The sequence below is a fragment of the Capra hircus genome, chromosome 18 (assembly GCF_001704415.2).
Source record: "Capra hircus breed San Clemente chromosome 18, ASM170441v1, whole genome shotgun sequence".
Taxonomy (NCBI): domain Eukaryota; kingdom Metazoa; phylum Chordata; class Mammalia; order Artiodactyla; family Bovidae; genus Capra; species Capra hircus.
In genome coordinates this window covers 62,299,757-62,317,169 of record NC_030825.1, presented here as the reverse complement: position 1 = coordinate 62,317,169, position 17,413 = coordinate 62,299,757, and the positions used below count along the sequence as shown (strand labels likewise).

Here is a 17,413-nt window from a genome sequence, read left to right as displayed (position 1 = left end):
TAAGAATTACTAGGCACCTAGGATTTGTGAAAGTGTTTGGTGCTCCACTTAAGATGACTGAAAGCAAGAAGTAATCATTAGATTGCCTATCACCTCTTAATTCAGCGGTCCTTGGAGGTTTTTATCTTGTTTCTTCCCCATAACCTATTTCTTTGCCATCTCATTTTGTCCAGCCTTCTGTTTGTGGTCTCTGTTTTGAAGAGTGCAGGAGTGTAGTTAGTCTTCCTGCTGGTATCTGCACCTTGGTGGGTGAGGTTGGTCCAGAGGTTTGTGCCCTTATCCTCTCTTGATCTGTGCTTTGATTGCTGTTAACCTTGACCAGAGCCTGCTGGGGATATTCAGGGCTGTTTTCCCATTGTTCTGTGGTTGTTACTGCCGTCTCTCTGGTGGGGCCTGCTCCCTGCGTGGTGGAATAGAGCCCCCAGATCTGAGTCTTCACTGTGATTCTAATCTGTGGTGCGAGGCAGGTGGGATTGGAGCACACCCACTGGGAGAGAAGTCACTGAGTATTACTCCTCTGGGCATGTTCACCTCAGGGTGTGCTCTGGTGTCCCCTCTCATGCGTTCTGCAAGCTCCTATGTTATGTAGTGTTGGCACTGCTGTTGTCCCCACCTTAACCATGGGCATGATGGCACATGGCCCTGGTGTCTCTCAGCTGTTGTTTTCACAAGGTCACCAGCATAGATTCAGTGAAGTCAGGTCCTGGGATTTCATTCAGTGTGGAGTTGGATGGACCTGCTGTTGTTCTATGGGGCAGCTCAGGCTCTGTCCTGGCCCAGCTCCCTTGTGTAGGAGCCCACAAAGTCTACAGTTGCTAAAGCTATTCCTGCCATGAATGAGAGAGCCCTGGTATTTGATTCAGATGCTCTGTAGGGGCTGAGGTTATAAAGCCGGTCGTGTTATAAACCCTGGCTTCTGTTGCTTCAAGGAGAGTTTTCAGCTTTTCTTCTTTATCCCTGGGGTTCACGTGTGCTTTCAGCTCCATCTGTGCCTACGGCCAACTCACAGGTGTCTGCTCCTGAGGCTACCCAGAGCACAGGAGTCTGCTGATTGTGGATGAGGTCAATGGGGGAGGCCATGACTCGGGGCTCAAAAGACCTATGTGGATGGGGTTCTTCGTAGTCCCTGTCAAGCAGGGGCCAGCACAAGGGACAAGGGATGCAATGGGATTCTTCTTTGGGCATCATTCACCAACGGCACTCTGCTCTCTTGTGATTTAGGCTTCCACCAAAAGCATCCCGTTTTCAGAGCTCCTCCCTTACTCCCATCCCTTCAGGATGTTTCCTCATCACCAACGGCAGTCTGCTGCCTGGGTCTGCTCTCCAAACCCCACATTTCAGCACGCAGCTCTTTTCTTCATTGGTGGACATGCCTCTAAGGTTGGGTGGGCAGTGCTGGCGTCAGTACCCTGTGTGCAGCTCTCACTCTGTCCTGCTGCCACATGCTGGTTTCCATGTTCTCTTGTCACAGAGAATGAGGCTCTCCTTCTGTCCAAACTGAGCTCACCCAGTGAGGGGCTTCCCCCGATATGGAGACCTCGCCTCAGTTTCATCTCCCCACAGGGTTGCAGGCCTGAATCCACTTCCTCTCTTCTTCCTTTTCCTTCTTCTTTCTTTTGTCCTACCTGGCTCAGCAGGAGTCTGTCTTGTCCTTTCAGATTTCCAAGGGCCTCTGCTAGTGTTCAGCTGGGCTCTGTGAGAATTGTTTCATTTCTCATTCATTTGTGGAGAAAGAGATGAGCTTCACATCTGCCTAAGCCTCTGGCATCTTGATCCTTCCGTCTCTGTTTTATTTTTAAACTAGCTAATGGTCATCAATTTTTTCTAAATCTTTAAAGATACTCACTGAGAATAGCAGGGAAAATTACTTGTTATTTGGTATCTTTCAGCTATGTCTCCACAAGACACCCAGGATTTGATGCCGAAGAATGCAGCGTTAAAAGATATATTCCCAAAAGCAAACCTAGGAATAGATCAAATATTTCTGAAAGACTGGGAATATACAAGGGTATATGAAAGACAGAGAGGATGTTTATATGGACATAAAGAAATGGAAACAGTTACACATAATGCTAACATTACTGGAAAAATAAAGGAAAAACGTGAGTCAAATTGGGAAAAAGACCAACTTCAGTCCTCAACATCTGCCGAGAAGTGTAAGTGTTTAAGAAAAGATTTCCATCGTCTTTTGAAACATGAATGTTCTCTGAAAGGAAACGTGGAAAGTCTGAAAGGTAATCTAGTCTCTCCTGCAGATACTGATTCAGACAATTCTGAACGAAGGCTTCGACTAAACATACATTCAAGCATGTCTGAACACCTACAATTTAACAATGAGTGGGCAAACTCACAATCTAATCAATTTGAGGGATCCGTGAGCAGGGGGTCATTTGTCTTCCCCCAACAGATATTTTCTCTGCATTCCAAGATGTATCATGGTGATGATAATGGAACAGACACAATCCAACCATTATTGTTCAGTACATATTGTGATATGGTTAATACACAACAACTTTCTATGTGTAATAAAATGAGTCATGCCTTAAATAAGAGCTCCAATTCCAATAATTACAAGAATATTTATGGTGGAGTGAGAAGGTATTCAGGCAATGAAACTGGGTATACAGTTGAAGGAGATGCAAACCTTATGAAACATCAGGGACCCGAATCTTCAGACAAGGATTCTAAAAGTAGTAAATGTAGAAATACCTTTGATCAAATGTCAGGTTTTTCTCTAGATAAGACTACTTGTCCTGAAGAGAGGATTTGTAGTGAATATGGTCAGGTTTCTAATCAGTCTTCAGAACTTATTCAACAGCACACTGTTCAGAATCCACAGAAAGAAAACCAGTGTAAGATATGTGGGAAAGTGTTTAGTAAGTCATGCCATCTAAGTAGACATAACAAAATTCATACAGGAAGGAAACCTTTCAAATGTACAGAATGTAGCAAAGTGTTTAACCTTCGCTCACTTCTTACTAAACATCAGAGAATTCACACTGGAGAGAGACCTTTCAAATGTACAGAATGTGGCAAAGCCTTTACTTACAACTCACATCTTACTCAACATCTGCGAATTCATACTGGAGAGAAACCTTATAAATGTACAGAATGTAGCAAAGCCTTTGTCTGTTACTCACATCTAACCTATCATCAGCAAATTCATACTGGAGAAAGAGCTTATAGATGTACAGAATGTAGCAAAGCCTTTATCTGTTACTCACAGCTAACCTATCATCAGCGAATTCATACCGGAGAGAAGCCTTATAAATGTAAAGAATGTAACAAAGCCTTTCATCGTCTCTCACTTCTTACTGGACATCAGCGAATTCATTCTGGGGAGAGACCTTATAAATGTAAAGAATGTGACAAAGCCTTTATTCAGTGCTCAAATCTTACTCGACATCAGCAAATTCATACTGGAGAGAAGCCTTATAAATGTAAAGAATGTAACAAAGCCTTTCATCAGTACTCAGTTCTTACTACACATCAGCGAATTCATTCTGGGGAGAGACCTTATAAATGTAAAGAATGTAGCAAGGCCTTTATTCAGTGCGCACATCTCACTCAGCATCAGCGAATTCATACTGGAGAGAGACCTTATAAATGTACAGAATGTGGCAAAGCCTTTAGTCACAGTAGTAATCTCACTAAACATCTGAGAACACACACTTGAGAGAAACCCTAGTAATGGAACAAGTGATGGGAGAGGATTGTCCTAAACATGCATCAAAAAACACAAGAGTTTATACAAGAAACCTATGGAAATGATGTAACAAATATGTTGAAAGTTATTTAATCAAAAGTTAAATTGAAGTAAATATCAGAGATTGCATACTAGAAGTCATTTCATCAATTTTGTTTTCAGAAGTTTCTCTGAAGGAGAATGACTGCAGGGAGTACTTCATAGTTAAAACAGATAGAAAATGGATATTTTACCATGAATTGTGACATGAAGGTTAATGGTATGGTTCAGTTCAGTTCAGTCGCTCAGTCATGTCCAACTCTTTGCGACCCCATGAATCGCAGCATGCCAGGCCTCCCTGTCCATCACCAACTCCCGGAGTTCACTCAGACTCACGTCCATCGAGTCCGTGATGCCATCCAGCCATCTCATCCTGGGTCGTCCCCTTCTCCTCCTGCCCCCAGTCCCTCCCAGCATCAGAGTATTTTCCAATGAGTCAACTCTTTGCATGAGGTGGCCAAAGTAGCTTCAGCATCATTCCCTCCAAGGAAATCCCAGGGCTGATCTCCTTTAGAATGGACTGGTTGGATCTCCTTGCAGTCCAAGGGACTCTCAAGAGTCATCTCCAACACCACAGTACAAAAGCATCAATTCTTCAGTGCTCAGCTTTCTCACAGCCTAACTCTCACATCCATACACGACCACGGGAAAAACTATAGCCTTGACTAGACGGACCTTTGTTGGCAAAGTAATGTCTCTGCTTTAGAGAGTTACAATTCTTAGCAATGTGTGTATGCTTGTTAATAATGACGTGATTTGAGATTATTTGAAGTGAACGTAATTCAGCAGTCAAATAATCCATACTATGCTTTGTTTCTAGTGTGTTTGCAAACATAGGTCTTTGATGGTTTACTAAAGATTAGCCTTTTTATATGTGTTGCAACCATTTCTATCTATTCTCCATTAAAAGATGAAGGATACCATAATGTAAAATGGACAATGAACATCTAAATAGAGGCATTTGTCATTGATGTCAAATATCTGCAGGTTGCCATGGTATAAGTGATCATTTAATCTTTCCATGTATTAAAGTAGGACAGAAGTTGGTTGTAAGGTTTCAATAGTAATATCCTTAATTTGTAAGAAGAACACAATGACAGTTCCCTGCAATATTGATGTATCTTTATGATATCAACACAAGTCATGATTATTACTTAACAATCTTGAAATAAAGACAGCAATAACCTAGAAACGTAAGAAACTCTTCCTGGAAAAGGCATGGAATTAGTGTATATCATGCTTGCGAAGTGCTTCCTAGGCTTTGTTTGGTAAGCTGTAAAAATTACAAATCTCACATCATTATATCAAAAAATGAATATTTTTCTCCGTACTTTTTATCTGTATTTAATCGTGGATTATACCGTGGCTTGTAAAAGGTTTTGTTTCAAATATGTGTGAAATTAATACATGGTTATTAATAAAAGTGAATGGCTTTTAGTGTTTCGGTTGATATAATGAATGAAATGTTAACCCACCACCAAGAGTAACCTCACCCACCTTATTTAAGGTTGTAGTGAGGAGACCACAATGAACTATTTGGTAACACAGAGAGATGGCATATGCGTAAATTAGTTTACTCACTAGCTTTAAATTTCTCATAACTTCAGATATATTCCATCATTTCTGTGTTGTAGCTCCTCTCCCATTTTGTAACTACTTGGACACTGGGATGATTCTAATAAGAAAGATTATACAAATTATTGTAGACAGTTTCCCTAAACTACTCCATGCTATTGCTGCCTCAGCATTTGTCTGGGGAGCAGGCAGCCTGCAGGTCCTTGAGCTTACACCAGCCAGTCCTGTGAGCACCTGCACTAGGTGACCACCTCCCTGAGACCAGCAGTCTTGCTGAACCCCAGAGTCTGTTCACAGGACCCCCTTCAATCACACTGAGAGAATCAATTTCTGGGCAGGCTGCTAAGTCTGGGGATTCCCAAGGAGAGAGGAGTCTGGAATTCTCAAGGAGGAAGTACTTTTTTTCCCCTCTACATTTCTTAGGATTATGTAACAAATTCTCCTGCTTGAGGACAGTCTCTTGGAGAAAAAAAAAAAAAAACACCTTGTGGCTAATCCTGTTGTCTAAAAATGTAAAGTATGGGAGTCATTCTAGTGAGGTCTTTACAACCTCCAAACATTCTTTTGATTGACTGTAATAACTAATTAATTAAAAGGATATAACTCCTTTGCTAATATTAGTGAGGGGGCACTCTTTCTGCCCCCTTCTGATGTCTAGGTCAGAAGCTTTCTCTATCTCTTTTATACTTTAATAAAACTTTATTACACAAAAGCTCTGAGTGATCAAGCCTCATCTCTGGCCCCAGATTGAATTCTTTTCCACAGGAGGCCAAAAATCCAGGCATCTTTAGTGGTTGAGCAGCAACCTTTCATGCATTGGAGAGGGGAACGACAACCCACTCCAGTGTTCTTGCCTGGAGAATCCCAGGAACGGGAGAGCCTGGTGGGCTGCCATCTATGGGGTCACACAGAGTCGGCCACGACTGAAGTGACTTAGCAGCAGAAGCAACCTTTCAGTACTGTCACTGTGCTTACCAGAATCCTCATCTTGGTTTGAATGGATTAATCCACACTCAGCCTAGGAAGCCCGACGCACTTCACCCAGTTCAGTTCAGTTCAGTTGCTCAGTCGTGTCCGACTGTTTGCGACCCCATGAGTCACAGCACACCAGGCCTCCCTGTCCATCACCAACTCTCGGAGTCCACTCAGACTCACGTCCATCGAGTCAGTGATGCCATTCAGCCATCTCATCCTCCGTCATCCCCTTCTCCTCCTGCCCCCAATCCCTCCCAGCATCAGAGTCTTTTCCAATGAGTCAACTCTTCTCATGAGGTGGCCAAAGTACTGGAGTTTCAGCTTGAGCATCATTCCCTCCGAAGAAATCCCAGGGCTGATCTCCTTCAGAATGGACTGGTTGGATCTCCTTGCAGTCCAAGGGACTCTCAAGAGTCTTCTCCAACACCACAGTTCAAAAGCATCAATTCTTCGGCGCCCAGCTTTCTTCACAGTCCAACTCTCACATCCATACATGACCACAGGAAAAACCATAGCCTTGACTAGACGGACCTTTGTTGGCAAAGCAATGTCTCTGCTTTTGCATATGCTATCTCGGTTGGTCATAACTTTTCTTCCAAGGAGTAAGCGTCTTTTAACTTCATGGCTGCAGTCACCATCTGCAGTGATTTTGGAGCCCAAAAAAATAAAGTCTGACACTTTCCACTGTTTCCCCATCTATTTCCCATAAAATGATGGGACCAGATGCCATGATCTTTGTATTCTGAATGTTGAGCTTTAAGCCAACTTTTTCACTCTCCTCTTTCATTTTCATCAAGAGGCTTTTTAGTTCCTCTTCACTTTCTGCCATAAGGGTGGTGTCATCTGCATATCTGAGGTTATTGATATTTCTCCTGGCAATCTTCATTCCAGCTTGTGCTTCTTCCAGCCCAGCGTTTCTCATGATGTACTCTGCATAGAAGTTAAATAAGCAGGGTGACAATATACAGCCTTGCCATACTCCTTTTCCTATTTGGAACCAGTCTGTTGTTCCATGTCCAGTTCTAACTGTTGCTTCCTGACCTGCATATAGGTTTCTCAAGAGGCAGGTCAGGTGGTCTGCAATTCCCATCTCTTTCAGAATTTTCCACAGTTTATTGTGATCCACACAGTCAAAGACTTTGGCATAGTCAATAAAGCAGATATAAATGTTTTTCTGGAACCCTCTTGTTTTTTCCATGATCCAGCGGATGTTGGCAATTTGATCTCTGGTTCCTCTGCCTTTTCTAAAACCAGCTTGAACATCTGGAAGTTCACAGTTCACGTATTGCTGAAGCTTGGCTTGGAGAATTTTGAGCATTACTAGCGTGTGAGATGAGTGGAATTGTGTGGTAGTTTGAGTATTCTTTGGCATTGCCTTTCATTGGGATTGGAATGAAAATTGACCTTTTCCAGTCCTGTGGCCACTGCTGAGTTTTCCAAATTTGCTGACATATTGAGTGCAGCACTTTCACAGCATCATCTTTCAGGATTTGAAATAGCTCCACTGGAATTCCATCGCTTCCACTAGCTTTGTTCATAGTGATGCTTTCTAAGGCCCACTTGATTTCACATTCCAGGATGTCTGGCTCTAGGTGAGTGATCACACCATCGTGATTATCTTGGTCGTGAAGATCTTTTTTGTACAGTTCTGTGTATTCTTGCCACCTCTTCTTAATATCTTCTTCTGTTACATCCATACCATTTCTGTCCTTTATCAAGCCCATCTTTGCATGCAATGTTCCCTTGGTATCTCTAATTTTATTGAAGAGATCTCTAGTCTTTCCCATTCTGTTGTTTTCTTTTATTTCTTTGCATTGATCGTTGAGGAAGGCTTTCTTATCTCTTCTTGCTATTCTTTGGAACTCTGTATTCAGATGCTTGTATCTTTTTTTTTCTTCTTTGCTTTTCACTTCTCTTCTTTTCACAGCTATTTGTAAAGCCTCCCCAGACAGCCATTTTCCTTTTTTGCGTTTCTTTTCCACTTCACTCAGGGTAACTGCAAAGCTGAACTGCACGTTCTCCTGTTTTCTCTGCCTGATTCTAGCTTTACCTCTCTCAGAAATTCCTGCCCTAAATCCTCCCCTAAAGAGAGGTCTTAGGTGTGGTGAGTGTGAGGCTTTGAGCTCAGGACTCCTGAACGTTTGTTTGGGGGAAGAAACATCTGAAAAAAATGGGATTTGCTGATGACTCCATTAACGGCCACACTGTAGACCTGCAGATTGATAACTTCTTGGAGTGGGGACCTGACCACCAGGGATTTGTATTCATTGAGATGGTTCAGAAATAATCGTTAGCCAAGTGGTTTCCATCTGGTTTCCCATCAAGGTCACATTACCAGTTGTCGGGGTCCAGCCCTGGTGGATCAAGGGTAATTCAAAAGTGGGGACGGAATCGGCATCCTAGGAAAAAACTTATTTAATTACAGATATATATAGAGATTAGAAACGGATAGTGTAGTAGGAAAATTAGTGAAGAAAAAGAGGCTGAATAACTTGATTTACGTGGCATACCAATCACCACCTACGTAGGCCACAGGCGTCTTTCCGTTCTCCCGAAGGAGAGGAGGCACTGAGGCCTCCCTGGTCCGATCTTAGAAGCCCAGGCAAAGTTAGTAGGCTTGGTGAGTACCCACGTACCAGATGGGAATTCAGCCAGAAGGGAAGAAAACGACATGGGGGAATCAGTCTTTCCAGAAACTGATCCGATTTCTTTATTTTTTAGGTTTGTTTATATACCTTTTGTTATACATAAGGATGAATACAGAGTCACGTGGGGGTCAGCAGACCTGACCCTTGTCACAATCAGGTGCTTCATATAAAATTATGCAAAGGTCTTATGTGTTTTACATCATCTTCTGGCCATGAGGCCTGCTGACATTTTATGGCCCTTTCTGATAACGGTCAGTTAACCAGAAAACTTATTTTTTCCAGGGGTGATTTTTTTCTGAAACCAGGCGCCACCCTCCAGATAAAGTTGCATTCCTGTAGGGTGAGGGTGTAGTGAGTTACAACTAAGAAAGGAATTTACTTAGCCTAAGGTTTAACATGATTAATCTTAAAGGTTAATACTTATTTCTCCTATATGCTAGTTATATTTATTATAAGGCAAGGAATATGGAAATTTAGCAGCAAATATTGGCTTCACCAGTGTTCCCCTTAAGATCTATTTAGTCTTAAGATAGTGATAAAGTTGCATTTTTACATAGCAAGGACACAGTGATTTATAACAAAGTACAGTGATTTATAACAAAAGAGAAAATTCATTAACTCAAAAAGTCTAGTATTGCTAACATCAAAAACTACTATATTTCATTTTCTATATTCCAAATACATTGATTAATATATTCCCAGGTGCCTAAGGATATGGAGGCCTGGCAGCAATCATTGACTCAACATTGAGAAAAGCCCTATGCTAATTAAGACTTTCAAAGTACTCCAAACTCTTCGCGCTGTTTATGGTTTAGAGGTTGTCACACAAGCTAGTCAGCAGAGAGGTTTGACCTGAGACACCCTTGTCACACCCAGGGCAGGGAATTAGCAGCAATTATTGGCACAATAAATGAAAACCCCTTCACCAATATAATTCCTAATCAACCCACTATACTATATTAATAATTTTCTAACTTTTCAAAAGAGTCTGTATATAGAACGTTTAAAGCATCTCGTGCCTCTCACGGTTGGGAGGCTGTAAACAATCACATGTGGCCGGACGAACCCGCTCAGGCAGGCTAGAGAAACTTCAGAGGAGTTTGTAAGTTGAAACACTCTTGTCACACCCAGGAATTTTTATTAACTGGAGCTGCAAGTTAACTCCTTCTCTGAGAGAAATGGTTATGGGGGAGAGCCCCGCGTAAAGTCAGAGGTGTAGGTGAGAGCATAAAACAGACTCTGGTTTTGGGGGTAGGTCCTCGGGAACAGGGGGTTTCCTGAGGCTTGATCACGCCTTTGAGTATGCCAAGCCCCCTTCCTCATGACCTTTGCCATGGGCGGAGTTCTTCACGCTGCCTCCTGGCAACCAGGGTCAGGAAATGACCTCAATGGTGCCCTCCCAACAGAGTTCTATGTTGGTCCTTTGGGAGCATCACTGTGGTGTGTTGGAAGTGCTCCAGGGGATTGTAAGGGAGGCCCTGGTTAAGGACCTAGCTCCTGGTCCTTTTGTGAGAGCTGAGCCCCGACATCAGTCTGAGGAGAAGGAGTAGGGTTGCTCTAGCTGGATTTGGATCAGGAAAGTCAGTCATCTCACATCGTCTGCGGGAGCAGTGTTAGCAGCTCTCTATGAGGAAGAGAACAATCAAGAAATTAGTTCACAGGCTAGTCTCCACAAAGGAATTGATTGCTCCTGAATCTCTCCTGAGACAGAGGACAGGAGAGGTCGGTCTTCTCAGCTTTTCAAGGTCCTTCTGTCTGTAGGAGCGGTGGTTGCAGGTTAAAGAGCTGTGTTGATGCTGTCAAAGGTATTTTCTCAAAACTCAGAAGTGTGTTTGCAGCATAACATACCCAGAGAATTTAGAGCAGGAGGAACAAGAGGATGAAATGGCAGCTTCTCAGGTAAATGTCCTGTCCTGGGTCTGGGGCTGTGTCTGCTTTTCCTCCTGATATGCCCCAATGAGAATCTGCAAGGCTTTAGCTCTCTGCTCCTAATTTTTCTTCCCAGGCATTTGTTACCATCTTAGTTTTTCCCATTTCATCTTATAATAGTCAAGACCTGGCCTTTAGACTACTTCTTTGTGTCCCAGAGCCTTTTCTCCCTTGTCTGCATCCTCGCTTTCTATGGAGCATGATGAATTCTCAGCATGAATCAGCGACTTTCAACTGTTGAAACTATTCTTTTTGTGAGAGATCAGCATGGGGAGTCACTCCTATCCTCACTCCCACTGGGATGTGGTTTGGTGTTGGGCTTTTAGGGACGTTGGGAAATGCAGTGATGACTTAGCACTTGAATGCAATTTAGATATTTAAAATAGAGTTTGAAAGTGCCATTATACATAGAACCAACACTCTTCTGTCCATGGGATTTTCCAGGTAAGAATTCTGCAATGGGTTGCCATTTCCTCCTCCCCGGGATTCTCTCCACCCCGAGACTGGAGCCGCATCTCCAGCATTGGCAGGCAGATGCTTTACCACTTAGCCAGCCGGGAAGCCCAGTGACTCAACTCACTGGTCCAGAGTTTTTCAGAAAATTTTCAACAGGCATTGTACAGGGACATTTTGTTAGAGAACTATAGGAACCTGGCCTGCTTGGGTGATGACAGCTTCCTTCCAGAATCCCTTATCTACCCACTGGGTTTTGGTTCCATCATTTCTAGAATGTTTCTGAAATTTTCTGATTCCCACAATAGTTTGAAATCTCTCCTTTAGGGGAAATGGGTATGTATGAGTTTAGAAATTAAGGCTTCAGGATAATTCATTATGCTGGTAAGCTTTTTCTTCCTTGATGTACTCTGCCTCCTTCTGTGACAATCAGTTCCTAGGCAGGTTGATAAGAAGTCTGGGGTCCCCGAGGAGGAGGGGTGGGGGTGTCTGGGACTCTCGAAGAGGAGATAGGGGTCTGGAATTCTAAAGGAGGAGGAAAGGAGAAACACCTTTTTTCCCCTCTACATTCCTTTGTCTCAGACACGTAAAATGACTTTTTATTGTCTTTATGTGTCTTAGACACATGACTTTTTCTTTAATCCCAGAACTGATGATTAAACAACAAACAACTCGGTTTAAACTCTGTACTAGGGATTATATAACAACAATGTATCCTGCTTGAGGACTCTTTCTCCTTCCTGAAAACCTTCTGACTTATCCTGATATCTTAGAATTTATATTATAGGAGTGGGTCTGATTCAGTTCAGTTCAGTCGCTCAGTCCTGTCTATTTGTGACCCAATGGACCACAGCACACCAGGCCTCCCTGTTCATCACCAACTCCTGGAGTTTCCTCAAACTCATGTCCATTGAGTCAGTGATGCCATCCAACCATCTCATCCTCTGTCATCCCCTTCTCCTCCCACCTTCAATCTTTCCTAGCATCACAGTCTTTTCAAATGAGTCAGGTCTTTGCATCAGCTCTCCAAAGTATTGGAGTTTCAGCTTCAGCATCAGTCCTTCCAATGCATATTCAGAACTGATTTCCTTTAGGATGGACTGGTTGGATATCCTTACAGTCTAAGAGACTTCCAAAAGACTTTTCCAACACCACAGTTTAAAAGCATCAATTCTTTGGTATTCAGCTTTCTTTGTAGTTCAACTCTCATATCCATACATGACTAATGGAAAAACCATGTCTTTGACTAGATAGACCTTTGTTGGCAAAGTAATGTCTTTGCTTTTTAATACACTGTCTACGTTGGTCATACCTTTTCTTCCAAGGAGCAAGCATCTTTTATTTTCATGCCTGCAGTCACCATCTGCAGTGTTTTGGAACGCCCCCCCCCCCCAAAATAAAGTCTATCACTGCTTAGATTGCTTCCCCAACTATTTGCCAAGAAGTGATGGGACCAGATGCAATGTTCTTAGTTTTCTGAATGTTGAGTTTTAAGCCAACTTTTTCACTCTCTTCTTCTTTTTTTTTTTTAATTTTTATTTTTACTTTATTTTACTTTACTCTACTGTTTTGGTTTTGCCATACATTGACATGAATCCACTACGGGTGTACATGCGTTCCCAAACATGAACCCCCCTCCCACCTCCCTCCCCATAACATCTCTCTGGGTCATCACCGTGCACCAGCCCCAAGCATGCTGTATCCTGCGTCGGACATAGACTGGGGACTCGATTCTTACATGATAGTATACATGTTACAATGCCATTCTCCCAAATCATCCCACCCTCTCCCTCTCCCTCTGAGTCCAAAAGTCCATTATACACATCTGTGTCTTTTTTGCTGTCTTGCATACAGGGTCGTCATTGCCATCTTTCTAAATTCCATATATATGTGTTAGTATACTGTATTGGTGTTTTTCTTTCTGGCTTACTTCACTCTGTATAATCGGCTCCAGTTTCATCCATCTCATCAGAACTGATTCAAATGTATTCTTTTTAATGGCTGAGTAATACTCCATTGTGTATATGTACCACAGCTTTCTTATCCATTCATTTGCTGATGGACATCTAGGTTGTTTCCATGTCCTGGCTACTATAAACAGTGCTGCGATGAACATTGGGGTACATGTGTCTCTTTCAATTCTGTCTTCTTTCAGTTTCTTTTTATTTTTTTCAAGAAAGAACCTTTCTTTACATTGAGTTCAGCTCTTCTTCCAAGAAAAAAAAAAGTGTCTCTTATATTCATTTTGTCCTCAATTCTTTTCTTAATTTAAGTATAGTTGATGTACAATATTACATTAGTTTCAGGCATATACCATAGTGATTCAGTATTTTACAAATTATACCCCATTAAAAGTTATCACAAGACAATGGGAATAATTCCCTATGCTATACAATATATCCAGTTATTTATCTATTTTATTCATAGTAGTTTTTTAATTTATTTATTTTAATTAGAGGCTAATTACTTTACAATATTGTAGTGGTTTCCTCTTTCAGTTTCATCGAGAGGGTCCTTAGTTCTTCTTCACTGTCTGCCATAAGGGTGGTGTCATCTGCATATCTGAGGTTATGGATAATTTTCCTGGCAATATTGACTCTAGCTTGTGCTTCATCTAGCCCAGCATTTTTCATGATGTACTGTGCATATAAGTTAAATAAGCAGGGTGAAAACATACAGCCTTGAGTATTCCTTTCCCAATTTGGGACCAGTGTGTTGTCCCATGTCCAGTTCTAATTTGCTTCTTGACCTGCATTCAGATTTCTCCAGAGGCAGGTCAGGTGGTCTGGTGTTCCCATCTCCTGAAGAATTTCCCAGTTTGTTGTGATCCACATGGTCATAGGCTTTGGCATAGTCAATAAAGGGGTCTAGGTCTGGTAGGATCTCCCTATTGTTAAGTTCTAATCTTGTTATCCTCAAATGTAAATTGTCGGAGTGGGTCTGTTAAAATTTTTACAACCTTCAGACATTCTTTTGATTTATTGTAATTACTGATTTAAAAAGTATATAGCTTCCTTGCTTAGACTAGCAAGGGGGGCACTCTCCACCCTCTTCTGATGTCTACATCAGAAGCTTCACTGGCCCTTTTTCACTTTAATAAAACTCTGTTACACAAATGCTCTTGAGTGATCAACCCTGGTGCCTGGTCCCTGGTCCCGAAGTTAAATCTTCTTGTTTGGAGATCATGAATCTGACACCCTTCACTGTAACCTATCACTGCATTCTAGATTAGTGGTAACTGTATAAGCTCTGTAGTATTAAATAGTCACACCTTTTCTTAATTTCACAATTACACACTTACTTTGCCTTCATATTACTTGATCAGTATCTCAGGATCTGATGTTATGTGTTTGTTAGTGTTAAATAGGTGATTTGAATAAAGATTTTGGGGAATTCATTTTCCAGGCTGTATTAACATTCTCACTTGCATTCTCGTCTCAACTGAATACATATTGAATTAGACACTGATGAATCTCTGACAACACAAATATTCCTTTCTCTGATGAACAGGTCTTGTGGGCTATAAGCTGGACCTGATCACCTTTCTGGAGCAATTGAACAATCCCAGGAATATAAGGAGAATGGAGACAACAGCCATATACCAATGAATGGATGGAGATGATGACTCAAATAAGAGGTCCAAGAAGTAGTGAGGAAGTCATCCTTCATCAGGTGGTTTTGGAAGATCATCTTCAGTGGAAATGATTTTGGAAAACCTGGGCTTGTGTCCACTGCTGTCATAGAAATGTATCACCTACCCTATTCTGTCTCTTAAATCATTCATAAATTCATCTCCAGTGATTACTTTCCTTCATCGCAGTGTGAACTAAAAGTCTCCTCTTGGCTTGTGAGAAACTGCATTCATTGGGAGCTCTTCCATTTCTTTGGGGTCCTAGGAAAACTGTGCCCATTTTGAGTAACTGTATGACAGTCCTTTTAAAGTTTCTTTTTACCTCTAGCCAAAAATATGTGAGTGAAGTGGTAGACAAACTGCTAAATTTCTAAGAATACTGGGGACAGTTTTGTGTATTCTGATTTATAACTCCCTATCCACTGGGAACTAGAGATAGGACTTTCTAAATAAATTTCAAACTCAAATATTTTTTTCACTACAGAAAGCAAAATCTCCCAAAAGTGAAGAATGCACATCTCAGGTTGACTTCAAAGTTTCTCTTTTCCTTATATGATCTCATATTAAATATCTTAAGTGTATTTCCCCAATTCTAAAATGCTAAAATATTTAAATATTCAATTACCTCATAGAATTTTAAAATAAACTGGCATAAATGCTTAGCACATTTTCTACCATATTATTAACAGTTGATTCAAGCTATAACAATTTCTAGATTATATAAAGAAATCAGTTTAAAAATTTCTAATTGGAATATAGCTGTTTTAAAATTTTGTACTACTGTATCACAAAGAGAATCAATTATACCTATCAGTCAGTTCAGTTCAGCTGCTCAGTCGTGTCCAACTCTTTGGGACTCCACGGACTACAGCACACCAGGCTTCCCTCTCCATCACCAACTCCCAGACCCTGCTCAAGCTCATGTCCATCAGTGATGCCATCCAAAGATCTCATCCTCTGTTGTCTGCTTCTCCTCCTGCCCTCAGTCTTACCCAGCATCAGGATGTTTTCCCAGTGCATCAGTTCTTCGCATCAGATTGTCAAAGTATTGGAGCTTCAACTTCAGCATCAGTCCTTTCAATGAATATTCAGGATGATTTCCTTTAGATTGAAGTGGAGATCTCCTTGCAGTCTAAGAGACTCTCAAGAGTCTTCTCCAATAGCACAGTTCAAAAGCATCAATTCCTCGATGCTCAGCCTTCTTTATAGTTGAACTCTCATATCCATACATGACTACTGGAAAAACCATAGCTTTGACTAGACAGACGTTTGTCTGGAAAGTAATGTCTATATTTTTTATTGTGCTGTCTACATTGCTCATGGGCTTCCCTGGTGGTGCAGAGGTTAAAGCGTCTGCCTGCAATTTGGGAGACCTGGGTTCGATCCCTGGGTCGGGAAGATCCCCGGGAGAAGGAAATGGCAACCCACTCCAGTATTCTTGCCTGGAGAATCCCATGGATGGAGGAGCTTGGTGGGCTACAGTCCACGGGTCCCAAAGAGTCGGACAAGACTGAGCGACTTCACTTTCACTTTCACACTGCTCATAGCTTTCCTTCCAAGGAGCAAGCGTTTTCTACTTTCACGGTTGAAGTCAACATCTGCAGTGATTTTGGAGCCCAAGAAAATCAAGTCTGTCACTGTTTTGATTGTTTTCCCATCTATTTGTCATGAAGTGATGGGACTGGATGCCATGATCTTGCTTTTTGAATGCTGAGTTTGATGCCAACTTTCTCACTCCTTTCTTTCAGTTTCATCAAGAAACTCTTCAGTTCCTCTTTGCTTTCTGCCAATAGGGTGGTGTCATCTGTATACGTGTGGTTAATGATAATTCTCCCTGCAGTCTTGATTCCAGTTTGTGCTTCTTCAAGCCTGACATTTCACATGATATAAAGTGAAAATGAAAGTTACTCAGTTCTGACCAACTCTTCGTGATCCTATGGACTATACAATCCATGGAATTCTTTAGGCCAGAATACTGGTGTGGGTAGCCCTTCCCTTCTGCAGGGGATCTTCCCAACCCAGGGACCGAACTGAGGTCTCCTGCATGAGGTACTCTGCATATAAGTTAAATAAGCAGGGTGACAATGGGTAGTCTTTACAGATTCCTTTCCCAATTTGGAACTAGTCCGTTATAATATGTCCAGTACTGTTTTTTCTTGACTTGTATTCAGATTTGTCAGGAGGCAGGTAAGGTGGTCTGATATTCCCAACTTATTAAGAATTTTCCACTCTTTGTTTTGATCCACACCATCAAAAGCTGTGGTGTCGTCAATAAAGCATAAATAGATGTTTATCTGGAACTCTCTTGCTTTTTCTATGATTCAAAGGATGTTGGCAATTTAATCTCTGGTTCCTCTGCCTTTTCTAAATCCGGCTTGAACATCTGGAAGTTCTCAGTTCACATACTGTTGATGCCATGCTTGGGAAATTTTGAACCTTACTTTGGTAGCATGTGAA

General features: G+C 41.7%; 1 protein-coding gene across 2 annotated transcripts in view; it reads left to right on the top strand.

The window, feature by feature from the left end:
* Window positions 1-15,134, top strand: part of LOC102189337 (putative zinc finger protein 724) — a 33,657-nt gene extending 18,523 nt beyond the window's left edge. Inside the window, exon 6 of one of the 2 annotated variants that reach the window (XM_013971623.2) lies at window positions 14,836-15,134. In XM_013971623.2, coding sequence (XP_013827077.2) covers window positions 14,836-14,933 — 98 coding nt within the window. In that variant the 3' untranslated portion in view covers window positions 14,934-15,134. Of the gene's footprint in view, window positions 1-1,889; window positions 4,039-14,835 lie in introns of those variants that run through there. The other variant, XM_013971622.2, reaches the window with a different exon arrangement.